Genomic DNA, 17,828 nt, shown 5'->3' on the forward strand with positions numbered 1-17,828 from the left:
CATCTTCCCAGCTCTGATCACCGTGTGTCAGGCGTGTGCTGAGTGCTTTACGTGACACGCCTTGGGGTCCTGGATTTTGTACGGCCACTTTATGATGTGGGTGCACTTCCAACCCCGTTCCTCTAAGGTCACAGCGGGTGAGTTTCTGTCTACACCTGCACCTTCCAACGTGGTGGTCACGAGCCACGTGTGACCACTTCAAGTGGAACAAAAATGAACAGCTGAGTTCTGCAGTTGCGTTGGCACGGTTCACGCGCTCAGCAGCCCAATGTGGCTGGTTCACAGCAGCCCGCGGAGATTTACAGAATGTTTCTAGTGAACTGTACTCATCTATGCGAAACTGTTTTCCTTTATTCAAGTAAATCAGCCTCGAGTGGCACAGGGCCCATTCTCTGCAAGCAGCGATGTGGACTTGTCCTCAGGTGGGTTTTAAAGAGCAGTCGTGTTTCTGATTTGGAGGCCCGTGTCCTCCAGAGGAGTAGCCCCAACGACCTCCCTTTGCTTCAGAAAGGCCCCATGTTCCTACCTGATCCTGGTTCCCTCCCTTCAAACTGGGACCCACACCCTGTAATAGGAGAACACAGAGAATTAAGACATAAAATTCGCTTTGTTTTCTTTCAAATGAGATTTCATTCCTGGCAAAAAGGGCCAGGCTGAATACAAGTTTTGCCAAATATAAGCATTTCTGAGGACAGGTCTTTTAAATACAACTTTAAAATGAGCCTGGAAGTAGAAGGGACAGGCTAGGGAGAGAAGACTGCCACCAGGCCTGGCTCTGGGGACAGAGCTTCAAGAGCCTGCCTTCCCGTCACTCCTTCATCACTAGGGGAATTGGGGGTGAAGGGGGAGGACAGAGATACTCCAAGACTGTGCATTTGTTTTTTGTTTTTTTAAAAAAGCTTATTTTTAAAGAAGGAAAAAAAGAAGACAAAACCAGCACCCAGATCAGGAAGATCTGCGTAGAGCAGCAGGAGAGGCTAGCTTCACTGGTGGTACCGCAGCAACCAGCTCCAGTCGGGAAGAGACTGTGCGAGGTTGGTGGGTTTGGGAAGACTTGGCGCAGCCTAGAGAAGAAAGCCCATGCCCACCCTGCTGGGTCCGGTGCCTGCCTGCCCAGCCGGAGCCCAGGCCAGGGGGAGCGGCGCGGGGGCAGGGGAGGCAGCAGTCCTAGCAGGGAGCCAGCAGCCTCCGTTTCCGGATACATGCCCAAATCCACTCCGGGGACACCTGCTGGGCTGCAGGGTTCTGGTCCCTGCTACCCAGCACATGTGTGGCCGAGGCCACGTCAAATTCCTGCACCAGGTCCCCATCGAATGCCACAAAGTAGCGTCTGAGCCGGCTGAAGTCTGGCGTGGAGGGCGGCAGGTAGAGCCGCACCCCGGTGAAGATGTCCAGCAGCACCTGCAAATGCACAGCGGTCAGGCGGGCCGTGCCGGGGCAGATGGCTCTCCCCCTGGGGAGCCGAGATCAGCCAGGAAAGGGGTTACAACAGGAGCCAAGAGGGAGCCACGGGCAGGACGTGGTCAGGACACGAGCGGAAGGGGTTTACTGGAGAACGGTGTGGCAAAACATCAAAACCCCCAACCTCCAGATGACACAGGACCGACACACCCTTCCGTCCTTGCCTAGAGAAAGCAGGGCGAGGAGACGGCCCCCACAGGGGGAGAAGTGTTTGTCCTCCTGGGCTGGGGGAGGGCAGCAATGCTGCTCGGTTGCTCAGGGAGTCTACTGTGTGCATGAGCTGGACGAGGGGCCAGGAGCCCTGCTCAGGACTGCACGGATTCCAGGGCGGAGAAGATGGAAAGTTTCTCCGGGTTCTCAGGGGCTGGGTCCAGCGCCTGAGTTGCCAGACCTCCACGCTGCTGCTTGGGCGGGGTGGGGGCTGAGGTGGCGCAATCACCATGGAGTGACCCAGGGCCTACTTCTCCATCTGCCCTTTGGGCCATCAGCTCCCCCGGGGCTGAGCAGAGTCACTGGCCTCAGTAGGGGCTCAAGAGCTGCTGTCAAACCAAAGACTGGCGAGGGGGCACGAGAGGGGAAGGACGGTCACCAAGCCAGTGCCCTCTCCCGCTCTTCGCTGGCTGGCCCTGTTCACAAACTCACACTCCCACACCCGGACTGGGCTGCCTCCCCTTTAATGTCAACTGTGACCTGGGCTGGCTGTTCTATCTCCTGCCTGCTGGCACAGCTCTCCTTCCTCTCTGCTCGCTGGCCGGCCGCCTCTGCAAGGCAACAAGAGGGCACGGGTGGAGCCGAGGCCCTGCCGGCCCAGCCCACGGCCAGGAGCAGCTGCAGGAGGGCAGGTAGTCCTGAGGAGCAGCTTTGCTCATCTCTCAGAGTTCAAGTGCAGACGGTTGGGAGCCCAAGGCCCCCCGTGCAGCGCTAGTCTCACCCTCACCTTTGCCTGGCAGGGGGTCTCGTCTGGAGCCTTCCGCTTCTCCCCCACTTTCACAGGGGAAGGCTTTGCAGCCAGCTTGCCGCCTGCAGGAGAGAACTTGGGATAAGGACGCAGAAGAGGGTCGGGGAGCTGAAGTCAGAGCCAGGCCCTTCTTCTGCTCTGAGAGGGGAGGAAGGGCTGTAAGCAGAGCCTTTAGTTCAGAGGTGGCACCTCCCAGAATCACAGGCTCTCCCAGGGGCCTGTCATTCAGCTCTGCAGAGCAGGAGTGTGCCCAGAACAGCCTCTGGCCCAGGGCTGGACACACAGCAGGAATGCAGCCCACGTCAGCTGCGGTGGACAGAGTCACATGGCCTCACGGCTGGAGTGTGTCGCTGGGTCCCGCCCTCCCGCCTGCTCATCACCCCAGCACCTCCCTTCTCCTTACCGCCTTTGCTGTTGGAGCTACTCAGCTTCCCTCCTGCCTTCTTGCCGTTGGGCGAGGCCCTCGGGACCTTGTGGGACACTGCTGGCCCCGAGGGGCCCTCGTTCTCTCCACTGCTGCCCCCAGTGGTGGAGCTCCCCTCATCTCCGGCCACTAGGGCGAAGGCCGCGCGCTCCTTGGACAGCTGGTACAGTTCCTGGGGGGAGAAGGTCGGTGCATCACCCCTTCCCAGCCACCGGCCTCAGGCAGCCTGTGGGGTACGTCTTGGGCACACGTGGCTGAGGAACAACGAGGGGAGAAAGAGCAGGGAAGAGCGGCTTCTTCCTTGATACTTTTCTAGCTCTGGCCCTGTCTCTGGGAAACGGGCACAAATCACTGTTCTCTGTTCCCGGGTTCTTATCAGCACCACAGACCATAGTAGCCTGGGGCCCGGGGTCTGCGGGAGGTTGTGACAGGAGCACTCCCTCCCTGGGACCCCAGCAGGGCTCTCTACTGGGAGATGTGGGCGGAGCCCCAGTGCTGCTGCCCCTGGTCCTGCAACGGGTCCGCCCGCCCTCCTCGCCCGTCTCAGTGCCGTGGGTGGAGGAGAGCATGGAGGGCACGGGAGGCAGGCGCCCAGGGTTCCCAGGTTGGGACAGGGGCAGAGGTCACACACGCAGCCCAGGAGCTGGCACCTTGAGTTGGGGGAGATTAGTGGCGGACTTCCAGTCCTTATCATCACGGATCCGGGTGCAGCGAGGGAATCGGATGGAGATCCCGTCGGCTGTGTGAGCCTCGGATCTGGAGAATTCGGCCCCTGTGATCTCCCACACGGCAGCTTTCTGTCAGGAGAAGTCGGGTCACTCACCGGTTAAGGAGAAAACATCTCCCAACCAGCTAGAAGCAATGGAACCAGGGAAACCCCACAAGCCATGGCTAACAACAGGGAGGCAGGTTCAAGTACCACTGCTGCTGCTAATGCTGTGTGACCTTAGGGCGGCCCTGGTTCTTCCCTGGGCCGCGGTTTCTCTGTGGGAGCAGGAAGGAAGTGGGCCAGGTCACTTGTAGAGCAGAGGATGGGCAGTCCCCTCCTCCGTCTACTGAGGATGACTCAGTGCTGACTGGTGGTCCCTGGGCCTGTCACTTGGCCAAACAGGCCAGGTCCCCACCCCTGGGTGGACTGTCTCCATGGCACCAAAGAACAAGCTCATTCAGGGGCTAGAGGAGCGCGGGTCCAAGCTGATACCTTTGGGTCTGGGACGATGAAGTCAGGGTAGTAGATCTTATTGATTTTCAGCCAGCCGGGGATCTTGCTGGGATCCTGGAGGAGAAAGACGCTGGACCGGGCCATTGCCCAGACACGACTTAATCCCTTTCTGGTCCCGGGCTCGTGAGCAGAGGTGACCTGGCACTCAAGGCTGCGCCTCGCCCCAGGGCGTCCTCCCTGCCCCAGAGGCTGTGGTCTGGAGAGCATGCAGGCCACCTGCCCCAAGCTGGGAGCTCAGAACCTGAAGGCCAGGGCTGCTCCCAGGCCGAGCCGCAGCTCTCCTCTCGGGGGAGGCGGCTGAACGGTGCCCTCCGAGCACAGCCGTCCAAGAACGCGGCCCTCCTCACCTTGCTGATCTTCACCATGTCCAGCTCCGTCTGCAGGCGGGCGAGCGTCGCGTCGTCGTGGCCGCCTGCGCACTTGGTGACTGTGCACCACTTCTGGCTGCTCGGGTCATAGCAGCCCATGAGGAAGATGGACATCATGCCACCTGGGAGAGGAGGGCTGAGCTGTGGGTGGGGAGCCACCTCTGCCGCCCCGATGCTCAGGGCGGGCAGCCTGCTGGGCAGGAGAGGGCCCGGGCTTGGCTTCGGGGTGCCAGCGCTCGGCTTCTGGATCCACTTCTCACTAGCTGGGCGAGTGTAACCTTTATTTCCCTCGATTTGCTCGCCAGTGAATCCAGGGTCATCACACGTCACGCTGGGCTCTGGTGGAAGAGGAGGCAGGATGCCTCCAAGCACCAGCGCCTCAGACCCCAGCCTCCCCTCCAGTCCGGAAATTGAGATTTCTTCCCCCTGAGGAGAAAGCTGCTGGGCCCTGAAAAAACAGCTGGTAGTGAGCTTCTTTGTGCCAGGCTGGCGCAGGGGAGTCTTGCCTGATCTGTCCCTGCCCGGGTCTGCAGCTCTCAGTGTCCCCACCTGAGGGAACATGGGTGAGCTTGCGGCCCCTGACCCCAGAACCCTGGCCACGCTAGCAGATCAAGCCAGGAAAAAGGCCAGCTGTGCCCTGAGTGATACCTTTCTAAGAAGTACCACCCCAGAGGCCAGAGGCCACCCTGACCTTTGCTCCCTTGCCCATAGAAGGCCCCAAGGACCACGAGGTCAGCTGTGTCAGCCATGGCCCCCTCGTTCAAATAGTCTTTCTTCACTTTCAGCCAATGACGCTTTCCAGGCTCATAGGTGCCCTGAGGGGAAGCAAAAGAGACCACAAACTAGAATGGAAACTCCATGTGACATACTAGCCTGTCCCAGTGCCCAGCCGCTCTGCTCCAGGCACTATAGGAAACAGACACGAGCTCATCCTCTAGAGCCAGAGCCCTCAGCGCCCGCCCCCGGCACCGCCAGTTACTGCGCCACCTCCCGGTCAGGGCGGAGCCTGCGACCCTCTTACCTTCACGTCCTTGAGCACCAGCCCTTCCAGCCCCTCTCGGATCACCCGGTTGATCATGTCCACCAAGTCGGAAGCTTTCTGAGGGCAACAGGAGAGACGCTGAGGTTGATGTGAGAACAGAGAAAGACTGTGGGAGCGAGGCGGAGGTTCTTTCTCACACACTAGCAAAGTGCCCACTGAAAACAGCCTGACTTGAATACCAGGAACAAAAGGTCTTGCAAAGCAGCGACCAACCAGAGAGCTGCTTCAGCTTCGGGACACCGGGAGCCCGCCTGGGAAGGACGTTTCATACCCTGTGCTCCCAGGGGCAGACTAGCAATGAACACAAGCCAACCTGCTCTCACTGGGCTTGGCTTTATTGTACTTTGCAGACCTTGTGTGGTTTTTTTTTTTTTTCCCCTTTTTAACAAATCAAAGGCTGTGGCAACCCTATGTTGTCAGAAGATGGTTAGTATTTAAAAAAAATTTTTTTGGAGTTCCCGTCGTGGCTCAGTGGTTAACAAAACCAACTAGGAACCGTGAGGTTGCGGGTTCGATCCCTGCCCTTGCTCAGTGGGTTAAGGATCCGGCATTGCTGTGAGCTGTAGTGTAGGTTGCAGATGTGGCTCGGATCCCGTGTTGCTGTGGCTGTGTTGTAGGCTGGCGCCTACAGCTCTGATTAGACCCCTAGCCTGGGAACCTCCATATGCCACAGGAGCAGCCCAAGAAATGGCAAAAAGACAAAAAAATATAAACAAACGAACAAACAAATAAATAAATATATATGTATTTTTTTATGGCCACACTCATGGTATATGGAAGTCCCCAGGCCAGGGATCAAATCCAAGCCTCAGCTGTGACCTACACAACTGCTAGATCTGTAACCCTCTGTGCTGGCCCAGGGGTCAAACTTGCACCTTTGCAGCCACCTGAGCCCCATTAAAGACAATGCCAGATCCTTAACCCGATGTGCCCCAGTGGGAACTCCTTTAGCAGTATTTATTTTTTGGTCTTTTTAGGGCTACACCCAAGGCACATGGAGTTTTCCAGGCTAGGGTCTAATTGGAGCTGTAGCTGCGCCTACACCTCAGCCACAGTAACGTGGGATCCGAGCCACATCTACAACCTACACCACAGCTCACGGCAACGCCAGATCCTTAACCCACTGAGCAAGGCCAGGGATCGAACCCGCAACCTTGCGGTTCCTAGTTGGATTCGTTAACCACTGAGCCACAACAGGAACTCCCCAAGTAGTATTTTTAATTAAGGTTTATACACAATTTTTTTAGACGTAATGCTATTGCTCACTTAGAGTAAAAAACTTTTCTATGTACCGGGAAACCAAAAAAGTCACGTGACTTATCTTACTGTGATTTGCTTTATTGTGGTGATCTAGAACCAAATCTATAGCAGCTCTGAGGTCCGTCTACAGGCACATCAGCCTCCCTCACGGGAAAATCGTTAAGACTCACTCTCCGCATCGCATCTGACCCAAGGAGTTCTCTGCCCTGCTTCCAAACCCCAGGACACTGCCCAGGGTGGGATCGTCCCTCACCGAGACTTGCTTCATTTCCGAGAACATGATCCGGTTGGGAATTTCAACCATGTTATCGTGAAGAAACTTGCGCCGCTCACACAGAGGCCTGAAGGGACAGGAGAGCCGAGGTCAGGCTAGGGTCCTCCCATCCCCTGGAGCAGGTCTCAGCGGGGAAGGGGCACAAGAGTAAACCGCGGCTTCAGGAGAGGCTGTGCCACGGCTCAAGGCCCTCGTGTCTAGCGGTTCTGCCTGTCCAGGGGGACAGGGCTCTGCTGGGCCCAAAGACGGACAGCAATGGTCCACAGCACCGAGCCGCTGCATTGCTGTCACTCCTATTTCTACCTCATCAGCCCAAACAGTCTATAAATTCTGATCCCACTTGAAAAATGACTCTCATTTTCTGCAGGCTGCCTCACCCCAGGCCCAAGGCGGGCTAGGGCTGGGGGGTCAGCAGGCTGACAGGCCTCAGCACCACAAGTCTAAACCCCACCTCCTACCCCCAGAGTTCTTTCTCCTTCGTCTCCTTCCCCGTCCACACTCAAGGATGTGGGCTGGCATGGGCGTGGGGGCAGGCACACACGTCTACGTGAGGAAGGGGCCCAAGAACTGGATGTAGCCAAGTCAGGGTGCTCGTTCTCCCTAAGATGGTCCCAACCACAGACCCTGACAACCACAAGCTTCCTGCTGTTGGTCTCTTCCAAAAATAAAACCTCTGGGCTGAAAAGCATCTGCCTTATATACCCAAAGGTGCTACTGCACAGAGAGACTGAAACCCTACTGTGCTCACAGGCTGTATCTCATCCACAGTCTGTTTTGCTGTAGCTCAGAGACTTCAGTGGGTGGTTGGGTTTCCTCTGTGCCTTAAACCTTCAGAGCCAAGATCTAGTCAACACCTTGACTCTTCCGAATGCTGAATGGGGAGCTAACTGGGGAGCAATTGCGCACCCTTCTTGGCTCCCTCCTGCTGTAGCTCCTGGGCACAATGAGGCACATGCTCCAGCCCCTTCTCCCTCCTTTCCAATCTGAAGCCCCCACCTCCCCACCCAGGAATCAAAAAACTATTACTCACCTATCCATCAAGCTGACATCGTTGAAGTAGATACAATCAAAAACAAACAGGCAGACGTTGGCATCCTGGAAGGCAGCTTTCTGTGAGGGAGAAAGGGGTAATAGGTACGGGAGTCGAAACAGAGCTAACAGAGCATGAAAAATGAGGGGCTCCAGTCCTCTTCCAGAGGCCCTCTGAAGCACCTGACACAAAAGTCCCATTTGTGCTCTGAAACCCACTTGGCAAGTGGTCCCAAATGGGGACCAACCTGATTTTAAGTCAGCTGTCACTAATAGCCTTTTTTGGCCACACTTGCGGAACATCAAAGTTCCTGGGCCAGGGATCAAACCTGTGCCACAGCAGCAACCTGAGCTGCTGCAGTGACAATGCCAGATCCTTAACCCACTGAGCCATAAGAGAACTCTGTACTAGCTCTTTTTACGCAAAACACAAAATCACAACACATCTAACCTCAGGGCTAAATTCAGAAACAGCTCAGAGACGAAGATAAGCTCGACCCTAAGTAAGCGATACATTCCTCTCCATTCAGCCAGACAGCACAGAGGACACACACGCACACGTGCACACGCCACTCTTGCACATTTGGTCCTGAGCTGGTACCTTGTGCACTCCCAGAGTCCCAAAGGGCAGTGGTTTGCCTGTCTTGTTGTCGATCAGAAGCACCTCAGAGTCTAAGATCATGCTGTGGCCCCCAGGGAAAGCCTGAGGGATGAAGTCCTTAAAGTGGGCCACCTGGAGGCAGAAGGGTCACTCAGGTGAGGGAGACGGGTCACAGAAGGCAAAAGCCAAGCCCCAGAAGGGACACACAACACCAACTTGTTCAAACCCAGCTAACATGCAAGAGACCTAGGCCTCGGCAACCACCTAGACAAGGGGTCAGCTATGTTTCAGGATCTCTGCCAAGACCCAGGAAGAGGTCAACCTGGGCTGAGGTCACTTTCTATGGGCTGCAGAAGAGAATGTGCAGGAAAAAGGAAGAAACTGAGGAGAAAGTGCAAATGAGGGGGAGAAGGTGGGACAGACAAACAAGGAATGGCGGGAGGGAGGGAGGGCAGGCAGGGATTTGTGCAGGAGAACAGACTGGCTGGAAAAAAGATGGAAGGAAGACATGAACCCCATCAGCAGCAGCGAGGAAAGGGAGGGGGTGTTCTCCGGGTGGGGCTCTGAACCCACAGCCGTCTTCAGAATGAGGAAGAAAAGGACGTCTGGAATTGGATTTTTTCCTGTTAATGGCAGAGCCCTTAACGGTCCTAGACAGGAAAAGGTCACTGTAACTCACGGCGGCCCCTGCCGAGTGATGCCACCAAGGCGGCCCAGGGAATATGACTGTGGTCCAGCCCTCCCCTGGGCAGGGCACTGAGGCCACCGCTGCCTCTGGCGCTCAGAGTAGGGACAGGAAAGGCTGGAACATCCGCACCACTCTGCTTTCACCCCCGGCCCAGCCCCCCATGAACCAAAGCCCGGAGGGGACGAGGATGAATGAAGCTTTGGTAAGGGAGGGCAGGGAAGCGGCTCCCAGGCTGGAAAGCTGTGCTCAGGCTCCTTCCTGAGGAGCAGGAGGTGCCCCTGGACAAGCTGCCAGGAGCTGTGCCCTGCAGTGTGACCAAGCCATCCCCACAGAGTGGCTGAGCTACGGACCAGAGCCCCACAGCATGCCCTCCCCTGGGGCCCTGGGAAAGTGAGTCTGAGCTGGGATCCATCTGTCTCCAAGCTACTGGAGCTCATGTCCCCACGGCTTCTCCCTGGGCACACCCCCAGAGGCTCCCAGAGACCGTGGGAGCTGAGAAGGGCTGAGGGGGGAGGTCTCAGTGCCCCTTGATTAAGGGCAGGAGTCTGAGCTCCCAAGGTCCCCAAGGGACTGTGTTTACCTCTGAATGTAAGCTTCCGGGGGGCAGAACTTCTGTCTTGTTTTTCCGGCTGTATGTGCATTACTGGAATAGTACCCAGCACAGACTAAGCACTTGATCAACAGTTGCCGAATGAATTAATGAATGACAGCACAACAGCTCTTTGCATCTGAGCCACGGCTTAGCTAGGGGGAGCACAGAGGACACGGAAACGCCATAGACAATGCTGCGTGTTGCTGGCCAGCTGAGCTTCTGCCCTGGCATCGCTGAAGGCACCATTGCCCCTGGGCTCCGTGCTGACAGCCTCAGAGTCTCACTCTTGGCTGTCCCTGCTAAGCAGCCTCTCACTACTGGAGGACTCCAAAAATGAACAAATTCATTCGTTCATTCAACAAAGACAAAGCAGGCCCTATTTTGCACCAGAGCTGGAATGGCTATGGAACAATGGCTCTGAGATGCTTAGAGGCAGGAAGAGAAGGAGGCAGAGAAGAAAGGAAGGGACCTATACCTTGTGCGGCAGGACGGGCTTGAGACTGCGGCTGAAGTAGCTGAAGTGGTCCCCCTTCTTATGCACCTGGACTCGCTCTCCGTCGTACTTGATCTCAGAGAACATGCCATTCGGACACTTCTTCATCGCGTACTCGATGGACTTGCAGGCCTCGGCCTTGGGGTGGGGCAGGAAAAGCCCTGAGACTTACAGGTGCCCCTCCGAGGGGCTGCCCAGCAAGGACAGCACAAGCCCGGCTCCCAGGGACCAAGAGCCAGAGCACACCCTCAGGGCAGCCTGCCGAAGAGGTGATGGGAGTGACAAAGGCTGGGCAGTGTTGTATCCTGACCATAAAAGCATCGCTGGACTTGACCCAGGAGCTTGTGTTCTGAGCAATAGGAATGCGACTCATTTGTGGAACAAATACAATTCTATTGAAACACGACTTGTTTTTTTTTCCCTTGATAATTTAGGGTCTTGCAGGGTCTCTGGCTTATTACTAAACACATCAGATAGCTCAGCACAGGAGGTACACAGAACACAGGGGTCAGTGAGGCTGGCAGGGATCTCTAGGACAGGACACGACACAGGAGTGCTTATTCCCATACCTGTGCCATCTTGACTCAAACAACAACGATTAGAATCTTAGGGGTACTTCCACATGTCAGATCATAAACATCATTTCATTTCATCCTCAATGGCGTATCTTAGGTGATAAATATCGTTTTAGCTTTATTAATGAGAAAACTGAAGTATGCTGAGGTTGAGTGCTCTTGTGAGGCTACACAGCTAGAAAAGGGCAGGAATCAGATGTGAACCTAGGCCCAGCTCCAAAGCCCGTGTGGTTAACCAGCAAACTGTACAACTCAGGACACTCTTCAAATGACAGACTGTAGAAGAGACTCCAGGAAGAATTCTTATATAAGTCAGAAAGGCCACTAATGGAGGTACCAGCCCTATCCCTGGGTGGAGATCTCACTATTTTGGAGCTGGCTGTCCTACCTACATTCCTAGAAGAATACGTCTCTGTCCCAAAGACAGAACTCCAGACCAAGGCTTCAGTTACCCACACAAGACAGTTTCATCAAAAGCACCACACACCACTGCAACAGTGCAAAGGCGCTCATGGTAGGCATGGCCGGGGGCATGGAAGGTTCTGTAGCACACGAGAAGCCAGGCCTGAGAGGAAATCCCACTTCTCATGAAATGAGCAGAGGCCAAAGAGCTGGTCTTCATTCCTTAAGCTTCCTCGCCTTCCAGAAAAAAAGGAGACCCGAGACACCCAGACATAGAGAGCCTGGCTCTGCAACCAACCCTCAGAGCTACTTGGAGGCAGATCACGTTACTTGACACATCCACCTGACTTCAGGCAAGATGACAGATGAACCGCTCTAGGCAGATGCTCCAGAATCACTCACATAGGGAAGCTAAAGACCAAGAGAGGCTAAGTAACTTGCTCAAGTTTTACAGCTTGTTGGAGGCAGAGCCGGGCCTTGACCTTGGGCTCATCCACCAGGTCATGCCAACCCCTCCTTTGCCCTGGCTCCCCCATCGAGAAACATCCTCTGTATCTCTCTTCTTCCCTCTCCAACTCCTCTGGCCAAACTGCACAGGCCATCAACATCATACACTATCAGAACCCTCCTATACAGGTGCTGGGAATGTAAGGTGGGGCAGCCACTATTGAAAACAGTAGGGAGGTCCCTCAAAAAACTAAAAACAGAACTGCCACATGGTCCAGCAATCCCACTTCTGGGCATATATCCAGAAAAAACTCTAATTCTGAAGATACACGATGCACCCCTTGTTCTCAGCAGCACTATTCACAATAGCCATGACATAAAACCCACCTAAATGTCCTCTGACAGATTAACAGATAAAGATGTGATACATACATAAAACGGAATACTATTCAGCCATAAAAAAGAATAAAATAATGCCATTTGCAGCAACATGGATGGACCCAGAGTTTATCACACTAAGTGAAGTAAGTCAGAAAGGGAACGACAAATACCACATGATATCACTAATATGTGGAATCTAAAATATGACATAAATGGGAGTTCCTGTCATGGCGCAGTGGTTAACGAATCCGACTAGGAACCATGAGGTTGTGGGTTCCATCCCTGCCCTTGCTCAGTGGGTTAACAATCCAGCGTTGCCGTGAGCTGTGGTGTAGGTTGCAGACGCGGCTTGGATCCCGCGTTGCTGCGGCTCTGGTGTAGGCCAGCGGCTATAGCTCCGATTCAACCCCTAGCCTGGGAACCTCCATGTGCCACGGGAGAGGCCCAAGAAATGGCAAAAAGACAAAAAAAAAAAAAAAAAAAAAAAAAAGACACAAATGCCCTTATCTATGAAACAGAAAGACTCACAGACAGAGAGAACAGACTTGTGATTACCAAGAGGGAAAGGAGTAGGGGAGCGATGGAGTGGGAGTTTAGGATTAGCAGATGCAAACTAGTACACAGAGGACGGCTAAAGAACAGGGTCCCATTGTACAGCACAGAGAACTACACTCAGGAGATGGGATTAAGATCGCAGAGTAGAAGGACTGGAGCTCAACTTCTCTCCTAAAATCAAAAAAAATCACAACTAAAGGCTGAGCAATCTTCAATCAAATGGACAGGAAACCTTAAAAAAGATATCCCACTCCAGAAGACAAAGAGGTAGAAGGTGTGATTATGTGATATAAGCAACCTCATACCTCCTGGGTGGGAAGCCCCACAGACTGGAAAGTAACTGGTTCACAGAGACTCACCTACAGGAGAGAGAGTTCTGAGCCCCACATCAAAATCCCACATGTGGGGATCTGGCTCTGGGAGAAAGAGCCCCTGGAGCATCTGGTATTGAAGGCCAGTGGGGCTTGTGCGCAGGAGCTCCATGAGACTGGGGGAAACAGAGACTCCATTCTTAAAAGGCGCATACAGAATTTCACGAGCACTGGGTCCCAGGGCAAAGCAAAGTCTCCATAGGAATCTGAGTCAAACCTGACTACAGTTCTTGGAGGACCTCCTGGGAAAACAGGGGTGAATGTTGCTTGTTGTGAGGGAAGGACATTGGAAGCAAAGCCCTGGGGAATATTCAGCAGCATGCCTTTCTCTGGAGGTGGCCATTTTGGGAAAATCTGGCCCTACCCATTAGGGCTGAGAAGCCCCAGGACAAACAACAATCCAGGTGGGATCACAGCCCCACCCCTCAGTGAACAGGCTGCCTAAAGACCCCTCAGGCACACAGCTGCCTCTAATCCCATCCAGAGACAAAGCCCCACCCACCAGAGGGATAAGAATCAGCTCCACCCACCAGTGGGCAGGCATGAGTCCCTCCCATCAGGAAGCCTAGAGAAAGCCCTGTACCAACTTCAGCCACAAGGGGGGCAGACACCAGAAGTAAGAGAGACTACAACTCTATTACCTGTAAAAAGGTCACCACACCAAAAACCTATAAAAATGAAAAGACAGAGAACTATAACTCAGATGAAGGAGAAAGAAAAAACCTCAGAAAATCAGCTAAGCCCCACCCACCAGAGAAGATTCTCAGCTTCCAGGAAAAAGACTAGATTGTTGATGCTGAAGATGATGCAAGACATTAGAAATAAACTGGAGGCAAGGATGGATAACTTATAGGAAACAATGAGCAAAGAGATACAAGATATAAAACTTAAACAAGAAGACATGCAAAATACAATAACTGAAATAAAAAATTCACTAGAAGCAGCTAACAGCAGAATATAGGAAGCAGAAGAACCAATAAGCGAGGTGGAGGACAGATCAGTAGAAATTACTGATGTGGAACAGAAAAGAGAAAAATGATTGAAAACGAATGAAAAGAGTCTCAGAGAACTCTGGGACAATGTTAAATGCACAAACATCCGTATTATAGGGGTGCCAGAAGGAGGAGAGAGAGAGAAGGGGACAGAAAAAACATTCCAAGAGATAATAGCCGAGGAGTTCCCGTCATGGCTCATGTGGTTGATGAATCCGACTAGGAACCATGAGGTTGCAGGTTCGATCCCTGGCCTTGCTCGGTGGGTTAAGGATCAGGTATTGCCGTGAGCTGTGGTGTAGGTCACAGATGCAGCTCGGATCCCACATTGCTGTGGCTCTGGTGTAGGCCGGCAGCTATAACTCCCATTTGACCCCTAGCCTGGGAACCTCCATATGCCACGAGAGCGGCCCTAGAAAAGGCAAAAAGACAAAAAAAAAAAAAAAAAAAAAAAAAAAAAAAAAAAACACCAAAACAAACAAGAGATAATAGCCGAAAACTTCCCTAACATGGGAAAGGAACCATTCACTCAAATCTAGGAAGCACAATGAGTACCATATAAAATAAACCCAAGGAGGAATACATTAATCAAACTGACCAAAATTAAAGACAAAGAGAAAATATTGAAAGCAGCTAGGGAAAAGAAACAAATAACATACAAAGGAACCCCAATAAGGTTATCGGCAGATTTTTCAGCAGAAACTCTGCAGGCCAGAAGGGAGTGGCATGATACACTTAACGTGATGAAAGGAAAAAACCTCCAACCAAGATTACTTTACCCAGTAAAGCTCTCATTCAGATTTGAAGGAGAAATTAAAAGCTTCACAGAGAAGCAAAAGCTAAGAGAATTCAGCAACACTAAACCAGCTTTACAACAAATACTGAAGGAACTTCTCTAGGCAGAAATGAAAAGGCCATGACAGGAAACAAAAATACCTCAAATGACAAGGCTCACCAGTAAAGGTATACATACAGTAAAGATACGAAATCATCCATGCACAATTATACCACCAAAATCAGAAATCATGATAAGAGGTGGGTACAAGTGCAGGACACTGGATATGAACTTGCAATTAAGAGAACAACAACTTAAAACAATCTCATTTATATATAAGCTCTTACATCAAAACTTCATAATAACTGCTAACCAAAAATCGACAATTGATACACAAACAAATAAGAAAAATCATCTCAAATACAACACTGAAGACAGTCATCAAACCAGAAGAGGAGAGAACAAGAGAAGAAGGGAAGAAAAAAGAGCAACAAAAACAAATCCAAAGCAATTAATAAAATGTCAATAAGAACATACATATCAATAATTACCTTAAAGGTTAATGGACTAAACGCCCCAACCAAAAGAGACTGGCTGAATGGATACAAAAACAAGACCAATATATATGCTGTTTTCAAGAGACGGACTTCACTTCTAGGGACACATACAAACTGCAGGAGAGAGGATGGAAGAAAATATTCCATGCAAACGGGAATCAAAAAAAGCTGGAGTAGCAATACTCTTATCAGACAAAATAGACTTTAAAATGAAGAAGAGTCTAAGGGACAAAGAAGGTCACTACATAATGATCAAAGGATCAATCCAAGAAGATATAAAAATTTTAAATATCTACGCACCCAACACAGGTTCACCACAATATATAAGGCAACTGTTAACAACCTTAAAAGGACAAATTGACAATAACACAATCATAGTGGGGGACTTTAACACCCCACTTACAGCAATGGACAGATCATCCAGACAGAAAATCAATAAGGACACATGGGCCCTGAATGAAGCATTCAGGTGGACTTAATAGATGTTTATAGGACATTCCATCCAAAAGCAACAGAATACACATTCTTCTCAAGTGCACATGGAACATCCTCTTAAGACTGATCACATCCTGGGCTACAAATCCAACCTCAGTAACTTTAAGAAAACTGAAATCATATTAAGCATCTTTTCCAACCACAACGCTATATGACTGGAAATCAACAACAATAAAAAAACTGCAAAAGGCACAAACACATGGAGACTGAACAACATGCTACTAAACAACCACTGAGGAAATTAAAAAATACCTAGAAGCAGGAGTTCCCGTCATGGCTCAGTGGTTAACGAATCTGACTAGGAACCATGAGGTTGCGGGTTCGATCCCTGGCCTTGCTCAGTGGGTTAAGGATCCTGCATTGCCTAGAGCTGTGTTGTAAGTCACAGACATGGCTCAGATCTGGCGTTGCTGTGGCTCTGGCGTAGGCTGGCAGCTATAGCTCCGATTAGACCCCTAGCCTGGGAACCTCCATATGCCACGGGTATGGCCCTAGAAAAAAAAAAAAAAAAGAAAAAAAACCCAAAAAACCTAGAAGCAAATGACAACAAAGATATGACTCTCCAAAACCTATGGGATGCAGCAAAAGCTGTTCTAAGAGGAAAGTTTATAGCAATACAAGCCCACATCAGGAAACAAGAAAAAGCTCAAATAAACAAGCTAACTTTACCTCTAAAGCAGCTAGAGAGAGAACAGACAAGACCTAAAGTTAGTAGAAGGAAAGAAATCATAAAGATCAGAGCAGGAATCAATGAAATAGAAATGAAGAAAACCACAGAGAAGAATCAATGAAATGAAAAGCTGGTTCTTTGAAAAGATCAACAAAATCGATAAACCCTTAGCCAGACTTAACAAGAAAAAAAGAGAGAGGACTCAAATCAATAAAATTAGAAATGAAAAAGGAGAAGTAACAATAGACATCACAGAAATACAAAGGATAAGAGACTACTATATGCAACTATACACCAATAAAACGGAAAACCTAGAAGAAATGGACAAATTCCTGGAAAAGTACAATCTTCCAAGACTAAACCAAGACGAAATAGAAAAGATGAACAGACCAATCACAAGAACTGAAATTAAAACTAATTTAAAAACTTCCAACAAACAAAAGTCCAGGACCAGATGGCTTCACAGGTGAATTCTATCAAACATTTAGAGAAGAGCTAACACCTCTCCTTCTGAAACTATTTCAAAAAATTGCATAGGAAGGGATACTCCCAAACTCATTCTATGAGGCCACCATCATCCCGATACCAAAACCAGACAAGGATATCACAAAAAAAGAAAACTAGAGGCCAATTTCACTGATGAACATTGATGCAAAAATCAACAAAATACTAGCAAACCACATCCAACAATACATTCAAAGGATTGTACATCATGATCAAGTGGGATTTATCCCAGTGATGCAAGGGTTCTTCAATATCCACAAATCAATCAGTGTGATACACATTAACAAACTGAAAAATAAAAACCATATGATCCTCTCAATAGATGCAGAAAAAGCCTTTGACAAAATCCAACACCCATTTCTGATAAAAACCCTTCAGAAAGTGGGCATAGAGGGAACCTACCTCAACATAATAAAGGCCATATAGGACAAACCCACAGCTAACATCATTCTCAATGGTGAAAAGCTGAAAGAATTTCCGCTGAGATCAGGAACAAGACAAGGATGTCTGCTCTCACCACTACTCTTCAACATAGTTTTGGATATGTCCTAGCCACAGCAATCAGAGAAGTAAAAGAGATAAAAGGAATCCAAATTGGAAAGGAAGAAGTAAAACTATCACTATTTGCAGATGACATGATACTATACCTAGAGAATCCTAAAGACTCTACCAGAAAACTGTTAGAGCTCATC

General features: G+C 50.9%; 1 protein-coding gene across 9 annotated transcripts in view; it reads right to left on the minus strand.

Annotated features, from left to right (window-relative positions):
• LIG3 (DNA ligase 3) overlaps positions 327–17,828 on the minus strand; it is a 51,973-nt gene continuing 34,471 nt past the window's right edge. For 3 of the 9 annotated variants that reach the window (XM_021066156.1, XM_021066157.1, XM_021066154.1), the window contains 12 exons: positions 10,395–10,550; positions 8,640–8,771; positions 8,040–8,119; positions 6,989–7,076; positions 5,455–5,532; positions 5,125–5,248; positions 4,413–4,555; positions 4,045–4,119; positions 3,494–3,640; positions 2,823–3,015; positions 2,399–2,481; positions 327–1,401 (listed from right to left, as the gene is read on the minus strand). In XM_021066156.1, coding sequence (XP_020921815.1) covers positions 1,168–1,401; positions 2,399–2,481; positions 2,823–3,015; positions 3,494–3,640; positions 4,045–4,119; positions 4,413–4,555; positions 5,125–5,248; positions 5,455–5,532; positions 6,989–7,076; positions 8,040–8,119; positions 8,640–8,771; positions 10,395–10,550 — 1,533 coding nt within the window. In that variant the 3' untranslated portion in view covers positions 327–1,167. 9 annotated transcript variants of the gene reach the window in all.

Source organism: Sus scrofa, chromosome 12 (assembly GCF_000003025.6).
Source record: "Sus scrofa isolate TJ Tabasco breed Duroc chromosome 12, Sscrofa11.1, whole genome shotgun sequence".
In the NCBI taxonomy this organism is placed as follows: domain Eukaryota; kingdom Metazoa; phylum Chordata; class Mammalia; order Artiodactyla; family Suidae; genus Sus; species Sus scrofa.